General features: G+C 32.3%; 2 protein-coding genes across 4 annotated transcripts; both read left to right on the top strand.

The window, feature by feature from the left end:
* The first annotated feature begins 3,447 nt into the window (after window positions 1–3,447).
* LOC133790905 (uncharacterized) lies at window positions 3,448–9,510 on the top strand. 2 transcript variants are annotated; one of them, XM_062228744.1, is made up of 10 exons: window positions 3,448–4,403; window positions 4,665–4,724; window positions 4,932–5,249; window positions 5,343–5,660; window positions 5,943–6,452; window positions 6,545–6,610; window positions 7,121–7,282; window positions 7,967–8,183; window positions 8,280–8,624; window positions 8,777–9,510. In XM_062228744.1, exons 1-10 carry the CDS (start codon window positions 3,558–3,560, stop codon window positions 8,887–8,889), a joined length of 2,955 nt encoding a protein of 984 aa, XP_062084728.1. In that variant the 5' UTR covers window positions 3,448–3,557; the 3' UTR covers window positions 8,890–9,510. The 2 variants fall into 2 exon arrangements, with proteins under 2 accessions (XP_062084728.1, XP_062084727.1); XM_062228743.1 differs by having other exon boundaries at window positions 3,449–4,403; window positions 4,656–4,724.
* Window positions 9,511–15,790: 6,280 nt separating this feature from the next.
* LOC133790906 (serine--tRNA ligase) lies at window positions 15,791–19,507 on the top strand. Of its 2 annotated transcripts, XM_062228746.1 has the most exons (10): window positions 15,791–16,028; window positions 16,108–16,178; window positions 16,564–16,725; window positions 16,808–16,913; window positions 17,042–17,235; window positions 17,486–17,589; window positions 17,679–17,862; window positions 18,197–18,376; window positions 18,494–18,703; window positions 19,183–19,507. In XM_062228746.1, exons 1-9 carry the CDS (start codon window positions 15,896–15,898, stop codon window positions 18,701–18,703), a joined length of 1,344 nt encoding a protein of 447 aa, XP_062084730.1. In that variant the 5' UTR covers window positions 15,791–15,895; the 3' UTR covers window positions 19,183–19,507. The 2 variants fall into 2 exon arrangements, with proteins under 2 accessions (XP_062084730.1, XP_062084729.1); XM_062228745.1 differs by lacking the exon at window positions 19,183–19,507 and having other exon boundaries at window positions 15,792–16,028; window positions 18,494–19,020.
* Window positions 19,508–23,132: the final 3,625 nt, after the last annotated feature.

The following is a 23,132-nucleotide window of genomic DNA, read 5'->3' on the forward strand; positions in this document are numbered from 1 at the left end:
TTGTAGCGGGAGAGTGGCTGCTAGGTAAACCACTAGCCTCCAGGCTCTTTTTGTTCATCGACCCTCAAGTTCGGTCAGGCATTAATGCTCCTTGAGTCATTCAATGCTAGCAGTCGATTAGATCTAATCCCCGTTGGCTTGCGTGAACCACGCTAAGACCGTTCTGACTAATAAGTCAGCGCTATGTGATCAGTGTCCAGTATCACTGCCGAACTTGACTAATAAGTCACAGCCTCACAGCTGATACTAACACTTTTACCAAATCTGACTAATTAGTCAGTGCCATGCACAAGTAAGCAATGCTATCAATGTGTGTCATATGCCAATTATCCAAGAACAGGGCATTCATCATGCTTACCAAACAGTTGCTAGCATAATCATAATCATGCACAAACTCAGAGACTCAAGCTCTAGCCAATCTCATATTCATCACTCATGGCATGCCCTAATCATATGTTCCTCGTGCACCACATGCATCACACTTAATCATCCAGCATGCCTCAATAATAATCATATGCAAATGGGCAAGATTGCCAGACATTCATTATGCTATCAATGTTTACATTTAAACATCCAACATGCATCAAGAATAGCCATGCACGTCATACTCAATAGCCAATCAACATGCATCATAATAGCCATGCATGTCATGCTCAATAATCAATCAACATGCATCCATAATAGCCATGCATGTCACATATACACAGGGTGCAGTTTTCTTACCTTGGGTTCGAGCGAGAATTAATAAAAGAAACGACCTTTCAGAACGATCAGCTTTTAGTCCTTTAGCGGTCACCTAGTCATAACCAAACATATAGGATACCATTAATAAAATGAATAATAAAATGTTCCCAAACCAAAACCTAACCTCCGGGACCTCAAATACTACTCAACCGGGTAGTAGGTTCAACCCCGAGGCCTATGGCTTGAATCCCCAAGCTAAAAACCCCATTTTGGCAAAAATGGGCCTTAAGGGCCGCGGCCCTCCTTGGCCATGCCGCGGCCCGCCCCTCAGACAGAGGCGCCCAAACCCAGTTTACACCAAGGGCCGCGGCTCTCCCTATCCATGCCGCGGCGCAACCCCCTAGTTCAGCCAAAACCCCTGTTTTTCTTCCCTTATGATTTCTCTTGGAACCAATCCATCAAACCCAATTTAAACACCACTCAAACCTCCAATACAATCCATAAACTTGTTCTATACCATACCCTTAGAAAAACCCAAGACAAACCTCAACTAAAACCTCCATCAATTCAAACAAGCCACCATAAAACTTAAGCTGAAATCTAACACTAAAACAGGGTATAACCAGAAAGTTAGTGGATAAAGCTCACCTTAAACCCAAGCTTGAACCTCCTTTAATGGCTGACACAAGTCCCCTAGCTGCCACCCTGATTTCCTAGCTTGTTCCCTCAAGTTGGCTCTCAAAATTCCAAAGGGAGAAGGAAGAGAAATGGTGCACGGTGAGGGAGAGAGATGAGGATGAAGATGCTCTGTTTTATCTCTGTTTTAATCTACCACTTTCCACAGCCAGCAGCCTTTAAATCATATATATCCAAAACCCAAAATGACCAAAATACCCTTAAGCCAACAAAAGCCTCTAAACCATTTCAAGGGTAAAATTGGTACTTTTCGCCTATCCCGTTAATCATAATTAACGCTTCCCAATTCCCACTAATCTCCATATTCTCAAATACCAATAAATCACATCCCATTACCCTTTAATTCCCGGTAATGCTCTAATCATTAATATCATCCCGAGACTCACCCCGAGCCCCGAACTTAAGCCCGTTATGACTAGACCGAACACTTACATCTCATGATCGTCTCATGTCGAGAAGCTCGAACCAATCCACATACAATGTGGTAAAATTATAATTAATCTCAACCATGCACCCAAAATATACATTTACGCCCACTATGGCCAAATTACCAAAATGCCCTTACATTTAATATATAAGCCCATATGCATGCATTCACCATCATATAATAATATAATTCACATAAACATGCATATAATCATTACATAATATAATAAATCAATTATGGCCCTCCCGACCTCCTAATCAAGGTCCTAAACCTTATTAGGAAATTTGGGGCATTACAATTTGTATATAATTATTAGAAAATTATGTAGTAGGAGTGGTAGTTTAGTCTCTACTAGTCAATGACTCCCTATTTTCGGCGTGTATAGAAATTAATTTTTATATGACGGTGTAGTTTTAATAGGCATCCCACTAGTTTTCAAAAAATTATAAATAATTTATCATACTAAAATCATGAGTTCAAAATGGTTAATTGCACACGTTTAAAAAAAATACGCGTGCAATTAACTATTTAAAACTAATATCGTAAATTATTTATAATTTCTAAAATATTGATGTGATGCATGTTATAACTATAATGTACAATATTATATAAAAAAAAATTGAATTATAATTTTACTACGTGCCAAAATGAAAGAGGCCACCCCCAAATTCTTATTATACATCTATATATTTTAAAATTGATCTAAATTCTATATCTTAGTTTAAAACAAATTGATAACGATATATATATATATATATATATTTGTTAATCTTAGTTAATAGTTATTATTTTTGTTTTTGATTAAATAGTTTAGGGTCTGATTGGTTCGCGATTAGAAAACTGTATTTTTAAAAAATGAGATTCTAAAATGAAAATCTGAATTTAGTGACTAAAATTATGTTTCTGAAAATGTGATTGGTTCAATGTCAGTAAATTATTTTTGAGTTTTAAAAAAATGAATCTGTGATTGGTATTAAATTTGAAAATATAACAGAAACTGAATACTTGATTGGAAGAGTTGAATCTACATATTATTTTAATTTTATATATTTTATATACATAAGTTGTATAATATTAAATTTTGATTTATCAATAAATTTAATTAAGTAAAATTTAATTATATTGATAAATTAAAATTTAATAATAATTATTGATTAAATTTATAACAATATTGCATTGTCATCTATAAAAATAACAGCAAACATCCTAAATATCATAAAATGTTCCATAAACACCTTATTACTAGTGGGAACATACTCAAGTCATAAAAAATGGCAAAAAAAAAAAATACAAGCAATGATAGGATAGGAGTAGAGAAAACAAACAAACCCTCATTTTGATTTTAAGTTTCTGGAGAAAAAATTACAAAATAGAGAAAAAAAGAAATTATTGTTTTCTAAATTACAATACAAAATTAGAATTCTGATTAGGATATAGTTTTAAAAAACAATCTACTAATCAGATAGATCCCACAAATTTTGAGTTTTCAAAATCATAAAATCATTTCCAAATCAACTGACCACACTTTTAGTTTTTTTTATTTTATAAATAAATTGTTTTTATATAGAAATATACAAGTCAAGATTTGCGGTCAAAATTAGTCAAAATATATAAGTGGTTTCGTTCGACCCAATCCAAGGATCCGAAGAGTCCGAAAATCAACAACCCGATTCTGCAAACCATAATAAACCAGAGCTCAAAACAGAGCGGTACCTGAAGAAAACGGAGACCCGAACCAGAGCCCTCACCTATGGCAGACGATGACGACGATGAGGGCTTTGGGGACTTCAAATTTGCTCCAATGACCCCTGTTCATATCGCCTCCTCCATCGCCAATCTGAAGACCAGATCCTCCGCTGATTTGTTCTCCGACGATGATTGGGGCGACTTCGTAACCACCCCTTCTAATCAGATCAATGGCGGATTTGAGTTCTCCAATGGAGTAGGCGTTAATTCGTCCATCATTCCTTCACAGAACCAAAAACCCTTGGACCTATTTGGGAATTCAGTGGATAGTATTGAATCTACGCTGCCTCGGGTTGAATCGGTGCCTAGTGGAGTCGAGTTGGCGAAGGTTCAGTGGGTTAAACCTCAGGGAGCTATTCCGTTATCGTTGTTTGGAGAGACTGAGGAGGAGGAGAATAATTCTGGCTTGGGTGAGCCTACGGTTGGTGATGGTGCAGCCTCATTCTTTCATAAGAAAGATGATAATGCGAAAAAAGGTTTGGCTTTGAATGGGGGCGTTGGTATTAATGATTTGATTGCAAATTTGTATAGTCAGAGTCCGCGGATCAAGGTTGAAAATGGATCGCATCCGAATTCAAATTCGGATGGAGCGAGTACGAAATATAATGAGTCCAGCATGAATGTTGAAAGCCTGGGATCAAAAACTAATGCGTTTTATTGGCAACCTAATGGGTTTGATTCCATTTTTCACGATAATGATCCGAACTCAAATAAATTAGATTCTAATATTGGTAGCGATTTCAATTCCGATGGGCTGAGTTCGGATTTGGTAGAACATAGTGAGAGTTTTGATGATGATGAAGACAACGATGGTGGTTGGGAATTCAAAGCTGCTGATGCAAACAAACAGGTGAGGAATGAGAATTTTGTGCCAAAATGGAGATCCTTATAATTTTTTACTAGATGATTTCCTGCTTTTGGATGATAAGAATTTCAGGAATGGAAAGAAATTAGAGATTCTTGTTTTTAATTGTATTGACTTTGAAATGTTGGATTAGTAATATAGCTGGTGCTAGTAAAGTTAAGCTTTTGTTGATGCTATCAGAAACAATAAATCGGTGAAAACTCGGTTTAATTTATTTTTTTGGTGCCTTTGTGTCAGGAACAACAGGTTGTTGAAATGTCACGGCCGAAGGTGGAAGAAGCTATGGAGAAGGACCCGGAATTTAAGGCGGGTATTGTTTAATTGTTATTCTTTCTATACATGCTTCATGTTTGTATCATATAATTGAAATTTTCTTCGAAATTGGAAACTACTTTGCCTCTCTAGATTAAGTACCTCAACAATTTTTATCAAGAGTCTTGGACTCGCATAGGAACATTTGAATTCTAGTATTAATATTTAGTCCGGTGAGTCTGACTATTTCAAATTTAAAAGGTTGACGATGGAGGAAGGTTAAATGTTGAGGAATCCATAACTGCAGTTGAGTTTAGTAATGATGCACATGGTCATGTTGATGTGGCGACCCAATTCAGTGATAAGCCTCATAAAGCTGATGATTGGAACTCATTGTTTGATTTCAATCCGAGTTCTGCCTCTCCAAATGATCTTATATGGGATTCACACTCTATAACTGAGAAGAATCATATGGAGATTGGGTCAAACTTATCTACAGTTGGTGAACGGGGAAATTCTAATGAAAACTTTTGGCAATTTAGGGATGTATTTTCAGAAGTTGGACCAGAGCCTAAGCTGGTGAGTTATTTACAAGGTTTCCTTCTTTTTTGTTTTGTTTGATTTGTTAGATAGTTTACGAACATATCTTTTGTGAATAAATTTTTGTTGTAGGAAGCTGCGAAGGTTGCTAATCCAGCACCAGCAGATCTAGGAGGACAAACAATAAATGGAGATGGTGCTCATGGTACTATTGATTTTTTTGCTGTGTCTGAGGAGGCTTTACCCAAAACTGGGGTATGGGACTTTGAGTCTACTTTCACCTCAAGCTCTGCAATTGAAGATGGCATTATACCAAATTTACATTCCAGTAGCATGAAAAATGATACTGGAAATGGAGCTTGTTTTTCTGCAGATGATAAGAATGATGAGTCCGATGACAATGATTGGGAATTTCAGGATGCCTTTCCAGAAACAGTGTCAAAGCTTGAGGTGAATCAACAGTTGGACCTCAGTATTTATTTTTATTCTATTGTCTATGTCAATGCTTTTAAATGACGTTCTTTTTAAACTTTTAAAAACATGTATAAATGAGTTTATGTATATCCAATTTTCTCTATCTAGCTTTGAACTGTGCTTATAATGATTTGAGGTCCTTGCCTTTCCACATTTTTGGTTGCAACCATTGTAGTCTGCTGGTGTTTTGTGCTCTTTATTATGGATAGACACTTTCCCTTTGCCAGTTTTTTTACTGCTCTTCTTGTTATTATTCAGGAGAATGAAGTCAAGCCAAAGAGTCACGAAGCCTTGCCCCTGTCCATTTTTGGTGATGAAGAACTGGAGAATGATTCTTCCCAATTTCCAAATGATGTTTTGACGCATAAACCTACATCCTATCCAAGTTATAATAGCAATAAGGCTCTTGGTTCTAATTTATCTATCAATGATTTGATATCAAGTTTATACATTCAAGCTGAGGAGAACACTTCTGTTAGTGATACACCAAAAGTAAGTGAAAATGGAATGCCTGCTGCCCTTAGCCCATTGGAATCTGATATTCTCAATCATGATGACGATTCCGATGATGATGATGATGATGATGCTTGGGAATTTAAGGATGCTGTTTTGGATACCAAAGATCAAAACCAAACTTTTGCAACTCATGTTGAAGATTTACCAAGCAAATCTTATATTAAGTTGCAACTAAGGGATTCTGTTGAATTTTATAGCAAGTTGAAGGATGACTCATGTTTTGTTGCATTGAGCCACTTCGAAAATTTAAAGGTTGGTGGTGAACTTCCTATTATCTTTTTTTTTTCTTTGCAACTTACGTACCAATGCTAACTTGTTAAATATATGCATATTTTTTGGTTCAGAAAGCTCAAAGCAGTGCAACTCCTGGTGAAGAAGCAAGCTTGGAAGCGCTTGGTGTGGAAATCGAGGTTGGTATCTGTAGTTTTTCCTTTGTTTTTTGTTAATAATCCTCTCATTTAAATAATTAAATCTGTTCATGTGTATCATTTTGATAGAAATTAAACTCTTTTGACTGTTTTATTATTGAGCATTTAGAATGTTTAGTAGCAAATACCTTTAGAATGTAAAATGCAGGAAAGAGATTGACGATTTTTCATTGGTAATCTTTATATTAATCAATAAGTTCAATGAGTTTCATTAATGTAGTTCTTCCAGGTTTGATTTTTCCCCCGTTTTCTGAAATACATTGAGATTGATACCTTTGGTTGTAATCTAGATTATTCCCTGTTATTCTGTGTCTGACGATGATGATACCTAATTATCTTTTGTAACTCTCTTTTTTCTAATAATGATTTATCGTGAATCAGTTTAGATGATTAAATAACAAAACCTTTTGAATGTCTCGTTTTTCTTTTTCTTTTTTTTAATGAAAAGTCAGGTTTCTAACATTTTAATTTTTTCTTTTTCTTTCATTGTAGAAAATCTATGATCAACTTTATCAAGATAATGTAATATCAGAGTTCGAGACAGAGAATCTTTCATCAAAAAATGTATGCTTCGGTGAACTTCTTAAAGCTCTGCAGGAACCAAAGTTCAGGGTTCTCGAGTCGGAATATCAATTATCAAAGCAGTTGTCATTGGTATGTCTATTCCATTTATTTAACAAAAAACCATGACATATGTTCTTTAGTTAAGGTGCATGCTTATTTTCCTTATACACTTGCAAGAAATATATTCTGTGCTATGATAAAATGTTGAGACTTGGGTCTTTGAAACTTTTATCTTATTTTTTTGGCAATCAAATTCATATGTATATCATTGTAAGCTGTTACTGAAGGTTGTTGAAATTTTCACATTTCAATCAGAGCCGGAAAATTTATGCTCAGCTTGGTTAGTGTTTTGCATTTGCAAACAACGGTGCCGAATGGTTACTGCTTCACTATATTTTTAGTTTAAACAGATATCTTTTTACTCTGTCGAATTCAACATCTAGCTTTGTATGGTCTTTGTTAATTTTTGGCAATGGAAGGATTGTTATTACTTGGCTTGGATATGACACACTTGTCAATCGTTAGTGCCAAGGAAATTATGCCCAAGCAATCTTAATAATTTTTTTATAATAATAATAATAATGTAAAAATTAAAAAACCATATAATTTTTTTTATTCCTTCATTAAGCCTATAATTACTAAAGGAACTACAAGTTTGTTTACTGTTACTGTCCGTAGAACTGACTCGAGATTTTTTTAGAGTTTCATTGTTTCATTTTACATATTCTTTTGTGGATTTATCTTGATACCACTACAAATATTTTGGCTTAATAGGCTGAGACAAATTTGGGATCAGCAATTGAACTTTCGAAACATGCAGCATCAACACTAAGTATTCTTAAGTTGGGATCAGCAGAGGCGCAATCTAGTTATATATCTAAGTGGTCTAAAATAGTCACTGTCTGTGCTCAAGAGCTAAGACATGGTGCCTTTATTTGGAAACAGGCATTGCAGAAGAATGTCCAGAGTCAAATTATATCTAAAACTCAAGGTATTGGCAAAGATGTATTGATGATAAAAGCCTTATCTATGTTACATTTAAAACAGTATCCTTATTATATAATTTTTCTATTGTGATAATATACAGGCAGGCAATATATCATCTGTCTTGCCGAGATTTACAGAGTAGTTCAAGTTCTTGGAGTTTCTGCTGAACTTTACAAGCCATGGATATTGTTAAATTCTGAAGAACCCGTTGGTTTGTTTCCTCTTCTAAATGAATGCTCTACTCTCTGGTCAACTTCAGGGCTTGATGAAGCTCTTCAGATTATTTCACAGCAATATGATTCGGAGTTTGGTGAAACTTTGAAAGCACTACTGGAGTCTATGAAGTGCATTGATGATCTTGATGCACTTGCACTCCAGCACCATGTTTTCTCTGGAGACCAACCTATTTGTCGACTATCAATGTTAACTGCAGGAATTATGCCAGGTATGAATTTTTTTTGGTTGGTAATCAGAAAAATTCAAGGACATCAGTTATGAAAAGATTATATTTTTAGAATCTTGGCCATTAAATTTATATGTTTATCTGGTTTCTGGCATAAGGCATTTACTGAAATTTTCTATATTTGTTGGCATCAGGAATGAAAATGGTGGTTTGGGATGGAAATCACTACTTGTTGAAGCTTGCGAATTTGTGGGCAAATCTAATCAGTTCTGTTCCTCCAGTTTTGCCTCACCTAAATGTCAGCTAAATGGCAAACCACAACAGAAGTTGGAAAAACTTTTGGACTGCGTGTCCGTCTGAATTGCAGTTATGTCCTCCAATTTCTTCTTAGGATGGCATCTGAAGCATAGCAAAGTGGCCGGCCATAGAATCCACCGAGTTAGAAAATTTGAAGGACTTCAATATATACCGACCAGGCTGCAATTCTACTTTTAAACGTTCTGACACTTGGAGTGATGTCACAAGGATTGATTCTCTCATCCAAAGCCAAAAAAAAAAAGAACAAGAAAAGTAATTGATTCTCTTACTGTTGGATTGGTATTCTTTTAAAGGGATTTGTAGCTATAGCTTAGAAATTTGTTATTGGCAATGCTAGTATCATTCTCTGTTTAGAACTGTGTATTATGTTAAGAGAAAATGGGTGGAATAAAGAAGGCACCCTATACTTAGGAACATTTTGCTGATATGATGCATTGCCAATTTATTAGAGTATAAAGAGATGATTCATTGTAACTTTTTCGCTTGGTTGTGCAGTATTTCAATCTGTATTATGTCAAAACAGAATCTTATAGCTCTGCATTCTGTATAGACTTTGGTCCTCTTTTTGTGGTCAGTGATAAGAGATAATATTATTTTAGTTGATTTTCTATTTTCATGTGGAAGAATCAGGAATTTTTTTTACTTATTTATTTGTTATATTTTATAATTGGTGGAAAAAGTTTCTTGGGAATATTGTGTTTCATTTCATAGTCATGTATTGAAAGACAAGGTGAACAGAAACAACATGGAAAACTTTAATTTTTTTAGTTTGTTTTACTTTTCATTTTTTATTGAAAGAGTAAATGATGTTGAGTTTTAGCATGATATTTTCCCAACTAATTAAAAGATGGGAAAAAAAAATTCATCTATCTAATGAAAAAGAAGAAAAATCCTATACTTTTGGACTTTTTAGAACAAGAAAAAGAATAAAAAACTATGGAAGAATAGAATATAATGTTGTGTCATTGTGAAAACTAACAAAGATCTAATTATCTCTATCCATGATTTTCTTCTTTTTTTTGATGGAAAGCCATTTCTAGGGATTTTTTTTGCTTTATTGTTAGAAAGGGGGAGAAGTGAATTTTCCTTTTAATTAGTTGGGACAAATAAATAATTATTGATTAAATAAAGTTACAACTCTATGACTGAAAATACAAATAAATAAAAGAAGAACTCTATGACGGAAAATACAAATAAATAAAAGAAGAAATAGAAGAAGAGAAATAAAGAAATACAACTCTATGCAAAATAATACAAATAGAGTAAAGTGTTTGAAACAAAAAGAAAAGAAGATTACGACTCAAAACAAGAAATACAAATAAACAAAAGAGAAGAATATGAAGATGAAGAGAAATAAAATAAAAAGAAAGAACAAGAAAACAAAATAGAAACAACTCTCACTCACACTACCAAAGTGAAGAGTATTGGAGATCACCAACTTGAACAAGGTTTGAAACATTTGTCCAAAATCTTATATCCCCCTAACTCAAGCACTAAGGGTTCTCTCACAGATTTTGGAAATGCTTTCTGGAATAATCAAGTCTCAAGGTGTTTCTAGCCAAGTGTTCTAATAGATAGAGTTGTATCTTACAAGTGAGCATTAAGCTCCTATTTATAGAGTTTTGAGACATCATTTGAATTTCAAATTCCACAAACCGTCATGGCTGTTACCAATGATTAATTTGATGTTTATGGAATTAAAATGAAGATTTGGGAGTTATTTGGCTGTTGGAAACGTTCAAAATTGGATAAAACCGAAAATTGGAATATGCTGTTAGCCACTTGGGTCGCTGTCTGACAAATAACCGCTTCGACCCACAGAGTGTTTTTGCCACTTGGGCCGTGGCCCAAGACCTTTTCCAACAACCAATTTTTCTAAATTTTCCAAAATGTTCCAAATTCATTTCACTTGATTTTGTAACTTCCATACACATTATGTGAGTTAAAATCACATCTCTATAAGTCATTTCACATATGGCTTTAAGAAATTCATCTATATATTGTGTAACAACAAATTTACACAATAATGGGTAATAATTGAAAGTTACAAATTTGTAACACCAAATATGTTACATATTTGGATATATCTCATATATCTAAATATTATAACTCTCTATTATATGTTACAATATGTGACACTTTTTGTCACATCTATTTAATCTAAAACATTATATTATAATATAATATAATATTATATTATATTATAAAATAATATAACAGAAGAGCTTCGGTCGGTGATAGTGGGTGAGGAGCTTTAGTCAGCGACAGTGGAGTGCCTCAGATCTACTCCATCTCCAGCTAGGGAAGCCGGCCCATATTTGGGGCTGGATTTCATTGGGATTGGTCTACGATGGGGCTGAATCTTGTTGGTCACCGTGGAGAGCTGGAAGAGATTTGGCAGCAAGAATAATATGAAGAAGAAGTAAGAAAAAAATCACCCATATTCGAGTTTGTGATATGTTTAGTATTTTCCAACCTATTATTCATTGCCTTGGATATTTTGAGAGTTTTTGTTCATCGAGATTTCAGTATTTATTTTTTTCCCATGTTCCCAGATTTGAGTTTTTGTTGTAATGGAATGAGATTTAATTTCATGTTCTAATTGTGGGTTTGTTGGAATGATAATTGTGAGTTTGTTTGATGTAATTTGTGATTATGAAGATCAAATAGGAAATAGAAAATGTTTCATTTTGTATTGAAGATCTCCGGTTTTGATGGTGATGAAGAACGTCAGATTAAGATGAAGACAAAAAATTAATTGATTTTGTGTTTTGATATAGGATAGAGATTGATTTTAAACTTGGTTCTGTTTAAAGCTTTAATTTTGTACTTAAATGTTGTTTAATTCTTTATTTTTTTTAAACAAATCTGATTATAGATTAATAGTTTAGAGTTATGGTTTTAATTTTGATTTCTTGTTTATTAAAATTTTGTTTTAGTTTTAATTAATTAATAAATATTTAATTATTAATTTTGTTTAAATTTTTTAATAATTTTTTAAATTTTATATTAATATTTATTTTATTAAATTAACTTAATTATAAAATTCAGGGGCATTTTAGTTATATTTAAAAAATATTTGACTAAAATTGGGCTTATGGTATTATTTTGTTTCATTTTGAAAAACATAGGGCATGAATTGTCATTTAACAAAACAGAAGGTCCGTTCGGTAACTTTTGCACAACACAAGAGCCAAAATGATATTTATCTAGTTTTAAATTATTTATTTTTAAGTTAATTTTATAAAATATTAACAAAATGATTTTGCACAACACAAGAGCCAAAATGATATTTATCTAGTTTTAAATTATTTATTTTTAAGTTAATTTTATAAAATATTAACAAAATGATTGTTAACTCAACCAAATATCCTTGACTACTTTAAGAATAGTAAAATAATTGTCTATTATATGTACCTCTGAATTATGGTCTTGTAGAGTTTTGCCCCTGGTTTTCTTTTTGTAGTGAAAATCCCCTTGAACTATCGAAATCATTAGAAACATGCTCCTTCTTGTTAGGGGTACACATTTTCCCTGCGGGGATCTACCCCTAACGGGGTGGGGATTCTTCGTTTAAATGAGGAACAAGGTGGGGATGGGGACAATTTTCTATCTCCGAATGTTACACAGGGTGGGCGCGGGATGGCACTCCCTACCCGAACAGGGTCCTGTTTAAATTTTTATTTATTTTTTAATATTTTTATGTGTGTTCAAAGATATTAAATTTTATTTATGATAATTTTTAGTATTTTTAAGTATAAATGCTTTGTAATATTTTATTTTTTATACAATTCACCATTTTTCTTTTAAAATTTATTTTTCAATAAATGGGGCTCGTGGGGATTCTTCACTTCGCCCCGATGGGGAGTAGGCGGGGATGAAGATTAAAATTATTAATGGGGATGGGGGAGCATTCCTTGTCAATTCCTCGCCCCATGTGCATCCCTACTTCTAGTGCATTTTGTTTATTTTTTGGAATAGTTTGCTGATGTGATCACATACCATAGACATGGTTGTAGTTTGATGTCTATTTAACTAATTAAAACTAGTTAAAATCGAGTTTTTGGCACTAAACATACACACATTAGTTATAAGAATGCAGATATATATTCCTAAAAAAAATTCATTAGACCATTATCTATGCTCACTTAAATTCTCGAATCACACCACATCAACGCTTCGGAATACAACAACGAAATAGATAATAAGTGTAAAATCTTTTATTGGCATATTTGATAAAATTGACAAAATTAATTATGGAATGTATTTTCGAAATATATTGTGTGATATTTTCTAAATGGGTAGTTTCTTGTTTTGTGGTGAAATGTTTTCTAATCAGATTATTCTATATATGTTAATAAAATAAATATATAATTTCCTATAAAATAATATATTTTCTTGAATTTTGTATATATGGAAATTATTGGTATTTATTTTAATTTCTTGATCTGATTTGTTTGTCTAAAAACCATGTACAGCTTGCAGAGATAATGCATATATTGTTTCCTTTTTTATTTAAGGAAACTAAGTTTAAAAACTGTCCAGGTTCAATGAATCTGTTTGAACGGATTGCTAGTCGGTCTGAACAGATTCTGACTTTCATTTTTTGGGAGATTTTCCATTTATTGACTGATTGATTTCTCATTTGTTTTCCACGACCTAAAGGGATTCTAAATGGTATATAATCTTCCTTAGGTCGTTGGTTTTTTTATCATCTCTTTGTGTATTATTTTCCAAATATTTTCAAGTTTTAGAGAGACTTTTTATTATGTGAAGAACTTGAGTCCAGCAAGTTCTTAGTGGTTTATTACAGTGTGCTTCTGTATTATTTTCTTTGTGCTAATTGTGCAGGTAGAACACATTTAGACATTGTTCATCAAGTTTCGGGAGAAGTCTTGTTCGTGAGTCACTTTTCGAGAGGAAAAGTGCAAGTGTTATGATTTGAAGGAAATTCAAGATCTTAGCACTTCAGAAATTTGATTAGGAGTTTAGATTACAACAGTTTCGACAAATTCAAGAGGGAGTCTTTATTTGTATAAGTCAATTTGGTTTTGTAATCGTTTAGATATTCTTCTAATAAATTTCATTCTCTGGGCGTGGCCCCGTGGACTAGTAGCAATCTGCAAAGATTGCTGATACCACGTATAATTTCGTGTGTTCTTTACCTTATGTTTGTTTTTATCTTCTGGTGATAAACTGTTTAAACATATCTGGTTTCTGTTCAAACAGTCTCTGTGTCTGTTTAAATATTTCTGTAACAGTTCAACAATTAATTATTTAAATTGAATAATTAAGTTGGTAATCATAAAAAAAAACAGAATTTCAATAAGTAGCTTTATTCTATATTTAGTATAAGAGAAAAATGGAGGGAAGGAAAAAGATCATTTGTTTGGATGAAAAGAAAAATGGAAAGAAGAAAAAATTGGATGGAAAAAAATATAATGGATCCGACCAATATTTTTCTCACCAAATTAGAGAGAAAACGTTTATAACATATACCTAAAGCAAATTACTTGTTTACCCTTATTTTTAATTCAAAATAATTAATATAAATTATTAATTTATTATTATTTTTTGGCATTATATTTGCACTATCTATAAGAATATATATATGCACCTCTTTAATTAAATTTTTAAAATTTTTAAAATCATTTTTAACTTTTTTCTCAATATTTTTTTTTACATTCTTTAATTTTTTTTTATTAATTTCAATAATTTTATTTTATATTGTTTTCATATTTTTTTTTAAAATACATATTTTTTTAGAAAAACACTCTTAATTTAACAAGTTTTTGCATTTTTTTGTTTTAATTTTGTTATTTATATATTTAAAATATATATCATTTATATGTTTTTTTTAGAATATCAAATTTAAACAAAAATTAGAAAAATATGAATATAAGTTGAAAAAAATATATTTATATATTAATTTTTAATAAAAATAAGTGTCATAGTGATATTTTAGGATGCAAATATGGTGTTTGTCACCTTAACTAAAAAACTGTTTTTTGAAAACAAGTTAGGGTGTTTGGCGTTGTTTTCAGAAAACAAATTTTAAAAACAAAGTTACAAAAAACAGAAAATTTTGAGAACAACAAAAAGTTGTTTTCTGTTGTTCTCAAAAAAAATTTGTCTATCTTTTTTTCTTCTCACATCATTTATTTATTTATTATTATCTAACATTATTTATTGTCACATAATTTTCTTTCTCATTAGTTTCTCTCACATCACTTTCTCTCTCATCACTTAATATATCATCATTTTTTCTCTCTCGTCATTTACTCTCTCATCACTTTATCTCTACTCACTTCTCTTTGTTCACTTTCTTTCTCATCACATTCTCTCTCATTTTTTCTTGGATCAATTTATCTCTTCTTAATTTCTATTTCTTCAAATTTTCTCTCATTACTTTCTCACTTCTTATTTTTCATCATTATTTATTACAAACTTTTAAAATATTTTTCTTTTTGTAAATATATTTGTTAATATTTTATTTAAGATTTAAAAAAAATAAAACTAAAAAATTGTTTTTAGAAATCATTAGCTAAACACCTCTTGGTTTTTGAAAACTACAAAAACAGTTTTCTGTTTTCATTTCTGAGAACACAATTTTGAAAACAAAAAACAGAAAACAATAACTAACAGAGTGTAACAACTCTTATTTTGTTTTTTTCCTTCCTACCATCATATATATATATATATATATTTTTTTTTTCTTTTCTATCAATCCAATTTTCTTTGAATCCTTCTATCAATCCAATTTTCTTTGAATCCTAAGTCTTTCCCTTTTTATTTACTCTGTACCAAACATAGGGTTAACTGGGTCCAGATTTTACAATAACTTTATTCTTGTTAGGGATATAAATAAACCCTCAGCCAAACAGCTTAGGCTTAGGGTTTTGGCTATTGGGTGAGTAAAGGAAAGAACAAGTCTCTTCTTCGCTATCAGCTCAAGTTTGAACTCTTTTTTTCGCTTTAGACATACGCAGACGACGATGTTGGACATCAATCTTTTCAGAGAGGAAAAGGGGAACAACCCTGAAATCATTCGTGAATCTCAACGACGTCGTTTCGCCAATGTTGAGATCGTCGACGAAGTTATCAAGCTCGACAAAGAATGGCGTCAACGTAACTCTCTCTTTACTCATTTGTTGTTTTGGCTTATTAGTACTATTGTATATTGATTTGTTGGTTAATGTAATTATAGGTCAATTCGAGCTTGAGGGTCTTCGCAAGGATTTCAATAAGATCAACAAGCTAGTTGCTCAGCTCAGAATTGTAGGTTCTTTTTATTCTCTCTCTCTCTCTCTCTCTTTCTCTCTCTCTCTCTCTATATATATATATATATATTGTAATGTAGTTTCAGATTTGAAAAAACATCCTTTTTTTTTTTTTTGGTGGGTGGAATTTTTATGGGAAAATGAAAATTGGGTAGAAAATGAAGTAATGCTTGAATTCTGAGAGCCTATATAGGGGTTTAGTTTTAAATTTCTTAATTGGGTAAGCCTAAGTAGGATTTGTAGTTTAGTTTTCTGATTAAAGGTTACCAAGGGTGATTCTTTGTGAATCTCATACATCGAATGCTGTTGACTTGCTTTCATTAAGTTTGCTTTTGCATCGGCTTACACTCTTACTTGATTTGTTTCTTATTTGTGGAGAATAGAAAGGCGAGGATGCAACTGAGATGATCAAGAATACTGATGATAACAAGAAGTCCATTGCAGAGAAAGAAGTTGAAGTCCGAGAAGCTTTAACTCAGTTGAATTCGAAGTTGGAAACTATTGGAAACCTTGTTCATGATTCAGTTCCCATTAGTAATGATGAGGTAAGTTATAGCGCTTTGATTTGGCTTTTTGCACACTTCATTTTGTTTTTCCTAATAACAATAGATTCAAAATCTTGTGTAGGCAAATAACGCTGTGATTAGAACATGGGGTGAGAAACGGACAGAACCAAAATTGAAGAATCATGTTGAGCTTGTTGAGCTTCTTGGGATTGCAGACACAAAGAAAGGTAAATTGTTGCAAAATCTTTCACTCAAGTTAGGTATTGTGGGGGGCGTAAAGACCATTATAAGTCATCACATGTCCTATATGATATGTAAATTGAGTGCAATATGTTTGGAAATTTGGAATATGTAGGTTCTGATATAGCTGGAGCAAGAGGTTATTATCTGAAAGGAGATGGTGTGCGTCTAAATCAGGCCCTGATTAACTTTGGTCTTGACTTTTTGGAGAAAAGGGGATACACAGCATTGCAGACTCCTTTTTTTATGAGAAAAGATATCATGGCAAAATGTGCTCAATTAGCTCAGTTTGATGAAGAACTCTACAAGGTAGAATTTTGAATTGCTACAAATATTTTTTTATATATTGAGACTAAATAGATTGTGTTCTTTGCCCATGCTTGTTCTTTCGTATTCAAGGTTCAGTTTTTCACTCTGCAACCATCTAAGATATAGTTAGTTCGTTTAGTTGATCCTTCAAAAAAAAAAAAAAAACAGTCGCCCCCTAAGTAAGTCAAATGAATTTAGAACTTTCCTACTTTAGAATTCAAGCATCACTTTGTTCTAGTGCTTTTAATAGGTGACTGGTGAGGGAGACGACAAATATCTGATTGCTACAGCCGAACAGCCACTTTGTTCGTATCATTTAGATGATTGGATCCATCCTTCTCAGCTACCCATAAGGTTAGAATACGTTGGAGCTTCGCACTAGAATATAATAGACCTTTTTCTTTTTTTGATATTCGTATGTCATATCAGAATTTCTTTTCCAGATATGCTGGCTATTCATCTTGCTTCCGAAAAGAAGCTGGCTCACATGGCCGAGATACTTTGGGAATATTCCGAGTCCATCAATTTGAGAAAGTGGAGCAATTTTGTCTTACTACCCCAAATGGTAATGACTCTTGGGATATGCATGAGGAAATGATTAAGAACTCCGAAGACTTTTACAAGATGGTATTTTTTTTATTCCATGACTTGCTTTCCATATTTTAGTTGCAAATTTCATGGCCGTTCTTTTTTATTCTAAGAGGGAGGGAGGGAGGGAGGGAGGGAGAGCTAAACAAAGTAAAATTAAATTGACATCTATTATATTAAGCTATTGGCTCATTCATTGACGTAGATAACGAGATCACACTCTCGTTGCCTACCTGCTTCTAGTGCGACAGAGATCATCTATATTAATTGTATATATTATTGGGAGTTGAGCCTTCTATGAATGCTAAAGGCATGATGTTTACTTTTTATTCTATTGACATGACTAAATCTTAAATGATTTTCTCAATTGTAGCTAAATCTTCCCTATCAAGTTGTGGCTATTGTTTCTGGTGCTCTGAACGATGCTGCAGCAAAGAAGTATGATTTGGAAGCATGGTTTCCTTCATCTCAGGCATATAGAGAGCTGGTATCCTGTTCGAACTGTACAGACTATCAGTCTAGAAAATTAGAAATTCGATATGGACAGAAAAAGGTACTCTCAACATATATCTGAGCTAAGCCATATTCTATTGCAGATTTCTGGTTGTTGATCCAGAGGATCAACTGATTTCTCTCAGTGCCTTCTAATGTAATCCTCGTGATGTTTCAGAGCAATGAGCAGACAAAGCAATATGTTCATTTGTTGAACTCTACTCTCACAGCAACAGAGAGGACTTTGTGCTGCATTCTTGAGAACTATCAGAAGGAAGATGGTGTTGAGGTACCGGAAGCCTTGCAAGCATTTATGGGCGGGAAGACCTTCCTACCTTTCAAGAGCAAACCAGCCGGTGAAACCAAAGGGAAGAAATCAAAGGCCTAGGTTAACATATATTACAACTTCATATGAAAACTAGTTGACCATTGAGATTTAGTTTTGAATTATCTGAACCCCATGTGAAAAAGGAAAAGCATTGGAACACAAAATAACTCGTGGAAACAGTTTCAATCATATCTGTTCCAATGCATATTTGTTCCCACACTAAATTAAATACCTTGATCTTGCGATCCTTTTCTTGATTGTGGTGAAGTTTTGTTTTTGACATTGCTAATGAACTCCAGTGTTTCATATCAGAACCTTTTCGTGTATTATTATTGATTGAATTTGGAATATCAAATGCTGAAAAATTGTTTTTATAATTTGGTCAGATATGGAAAAGGATCTTCTTTTCCATAAATCCCTTTACGTATCCGCACAGTACAATAAGCAAGTCAAGTAACATAAGACTTGAGGTTTAAAACTCAACTCTGCTCAGTTTGATGGCTTCTGAACATTGGTTTTTCCATTTTTGACTTCTGCAGGGCACGCAGACCCCATCAATCCATACAAGCTGGCCCACAATTTCCTTCGTTTATGAAACTGTTTGAAAAGAAGTCATTCCTCAATTGGGCGTGGGATCTTGGGTTTAGAAAATTGAGCTTAAGATTGAAATAAGAAGCCTTTCTTGTTTATTTATTCATTTTTTTTCTTTTTTTAATTTCACTTAAGCAGACAGTTTTTGTGATTTTTTGACTCATCTTCCTCGAGTCAAAGGAATCATTCCGCAAAGTCTTAAAAGGTGTTTGTTTTATTTCGTTAATCTTCACGATGGCAATTATATCTATCAAAATAGACATTTTGCTTATACTTTATTAGTGCTCCCGTTTCTTCCCAAGAAAACCATAAATAAATAAATAAAAGGTATTAACTTTGCTCCACTACGGTAAACACTCACACCAATCAAATTTGTGATTTTCTTTTTCATTAATTCTGTGTCCAAAAAAAAAAAAGAAAAAGAAAATTAGAGATGAACAAGTAGACACGTTACCCCAAAGACAGTACATTAAAAACAAGAAAGCAACACATATTGCTTGGATTCAATAACTTTGTCGAATTCCTCACTTTCACGGGGCTATGTTGGGTATGGATATGTTTAATGTCCCAATTTGTACTATATTATAAAACCCCATTACCTAACTTCATTATGGAAACTTAGTTAGTACTCGAAACTATAGCAGATATGGCTGCAAACCCAGTTGGATAAACGAAATGGATATGAATAGTGGTTGAAATTTCTAATTGAACCCCATAAAGCAAAAGCTAGAAAGATGCATTATTGGTATAGATGATATAACATTACCCACTTTTTGTTCTTTTGCATAATATAGGTCAAACCACATATTCCTTACTAGGCTGCTAGAACATACATTTCCCTGTTTTTCAGGGAATAAGAAAGAAAAACTCATTTATTTGGATTCATGACAACCAATCATAACTATTAATAAGTTCTATAACAATATCTTCTAAGAAAAACTCAGAATCTTTTAAATAATAAGTGAAAAAAAATAATAGCATTATTACTTTCTCAGCATTCAACACGAATCTCCATATCCAATACAATATAATATATAACTGGCTTATAGTTTATATACAACTCGTTGTAAATGAATTTTAATCCAGTAGTAGTAGCTTGTAAAAGTCATGTATATATATATATATGTAATCTACCTGTTGTGTAAAGGGTCTGGACAAGAGGGCACTTCTCTGTTGACATTTGCATAGAAGCTTTGGTCTCCATCAATATTATGATTATCATTATTGTTAGAAGTAGTAGAACTTTCAGTACTACTCCAAGCTGGAACCTTGTCTAGATCTTCCATCTTCTCCATACTTAATAGGAATCTAGCTCCTGAAACTCCATGGTTGTACTGTAGAGCTATAATACTCATCAACAAAATCATTAACAGACCCTTATTAAGTACTACTTGTTTAGTACTCCTTGGCACAAACATGGTCTTTTTCTGACCTTTTTCTTGTGTTGAGAACCAAAGATATGCGAGAACTGTGAACTGGGTTATGGCTCTTTTTTGAGAAAGAAGAGAATAATGTGGACACAACTTATGATGGAGAGTGAATAAGTACTTATTGTTTAATGAGTTGGGACATGTAGGCTTTAAAGAGATGGAGAAGGAAATTATAATTATTGATTTACTGGCTGTACACGTGTGAATGTATGTATGTGTGAAGCTGGAAAGATTTGGTCAATTCTTTATACCATAATATAGACAAGAAGAAAAGTGATGAGGCTTTATAATTAACTTATGGGTTTGAGCTGCTTCGTGGGGGTGGTTGATACTGATTTCAACACTTTCTCAAAGTACATTAAAAATTAAGTTCTTAAAAGTGAAGCCCTCAACTCATATATATACAGACTACTTTTTGTATTATACTAAAAATGTTTTTTATTTTTAAAAGCAAAAAATTGTTCTGTAAAAAATGTTTGGCATTGTTTACTACGGATAACAAATTTAAAAAATATAAAACAGAACATTTTGAGAATAAATTATTTTCTATGTTTTTCAAAAATATTTTTTTGTCAATTTTTTTTATCACTCTCTCCCATCATTTATAGAAAAATATTAGTCAATCACCTCTTGTTTTTTCAAAACAAAAAAAATTGTTTTTATTCTCATTTTTAAAAACACAACTTTTAAAACAAAAACAATATCAAATTAGCCCATAATAATTTCTCAAAAAAAAAAAATAATAAATAAAAACAGCAATACTAATAATTAAGCATGGCAAAAGGTAATATACGCTGATATAATTACTTGGTATATAACTTTGAAATTATGGATACATAACAATAAACAATAAAGGGTGTATTAATTAAGAATTTTTAGAGTGAGCGCATGCATATGGAGGTGTGACAAATGAAAGTCATCAATTTCCATTACTCCATACACATACACACCAAAACTAGTTTATAAATGTCTCAGACAAACTTAATTATGTAAATTGACAATATTTTAAACCCAATGAAACTCATGTATATATAGTCTTCCAAAGGACCTCAAATTCAGGATCTTAACTTTGACTCTTCCTTTGTTGGTTTAAGCTTATAAGTTTCAATTTCTTCCATTATATATAATATATATATATATATATATATATATTTACACATACCACATGAAGTTTTCTAGGGTTACCATAGTACTGCCATTTTCATTTCTTAATTCGATCGTTTTTGTGAATAAAGTAGTTCTTAACATGTTTTGTGCTTCACAAACTAAGGTTTTTGCCGTTCCAAGTAGAAACACGATTTAATTTGTAGTGTTTAAAAAATAAAAGGGCAGGTATCTTTGTTGGGTTTAGGTTTTGAGTTATATTAATTATATATATTTTACTATATCTTTGTTTCTTCTTTTGGACTTGATCATGTCAGAACTAGCTTGTATATTATTTTTTTTACTTACGTTGATATTTGTTTCTGTCTTATATTAAGATCCTAATATCGATCAATATATCTTTTATAGGGTCCTTGTGTACCAAATTATAGCTACAAATTAATAAAAAGTGAAAGTACAAAAGTTTAAAAAAAATTGATGAAAACGTACATGTGAAAAATGTTCACTTCAAGCTTCACCAATATAGTGACATATAAATCGTCATACATTTATAGTTTGGGTCCTACTAGCTACTAGACAACTCCACAAATAACTCTTTCACTTTTATTACTTGGTAGTGGTTATATATATATATATAACTGTGTGTGTGTATGTGGCACATATTGATATGATATGATATATAATACATAGTGAAGTGAATTGAGTGTGAGTGATGCATGGATTTTCGTGTGAGAGTTTAGTGGGAATAACGAAATCAAAATATATACTAATTATGAGTTGTGAACGTCTGCCATCGATAGTTTATGATAAAAGGACAAGTAGAAACCAATGAAAACACAACTCCTTAGGGCATTGTCGCAACTCATATCATGACTATTATCTTCATTAAAACTAATTAATACTAATTATATTATAATAACACCATTATATATGTGTGAACATATTACATCTTGTGTCACTAGTACTCTTAGCTAGCTAGCCCATGAAATAAGAGGGGAAAAAAAAAGATGGATACATGTACATCATACCCACTTCCATAAATATATATATATATATATATAAATATAAATTCAATTATCACTGTTTTGGGTATGTTAAAACATATCTATTTATTTATTTTCACTATTGATTCTGTACTTAATTGTTTTTCACATTATAAAAGATAATAAGATACGTAGTACGTCGGTGATGGTATATGTTTTGGGTCCTCTACATTAAATGAGATGGGCCATATTAGCCAACACAAAATGTCATGCTTTCTTTTAATGTCTTTTGTTATATATCAGATTATGAAGAATGATCAAGCACAGCAAAACCAGTGAACCACACTTGCTTTCTTATTCTGAATTTGCTAGGGTTTAGTA

Source organism: Humulus lupulus, chromosome 7 (genome assembly GCF_963169125.1).
Source record: "Humulus lupulus chromosome 7, drHumLupu1.1, whole genome shotgun sequence".
NCBI lineage: Eukaryota > Viridiplantae > Streptophyta > Magnoliopsida > Rosales > Cannabaceae > Humulus > Humulus lupulus.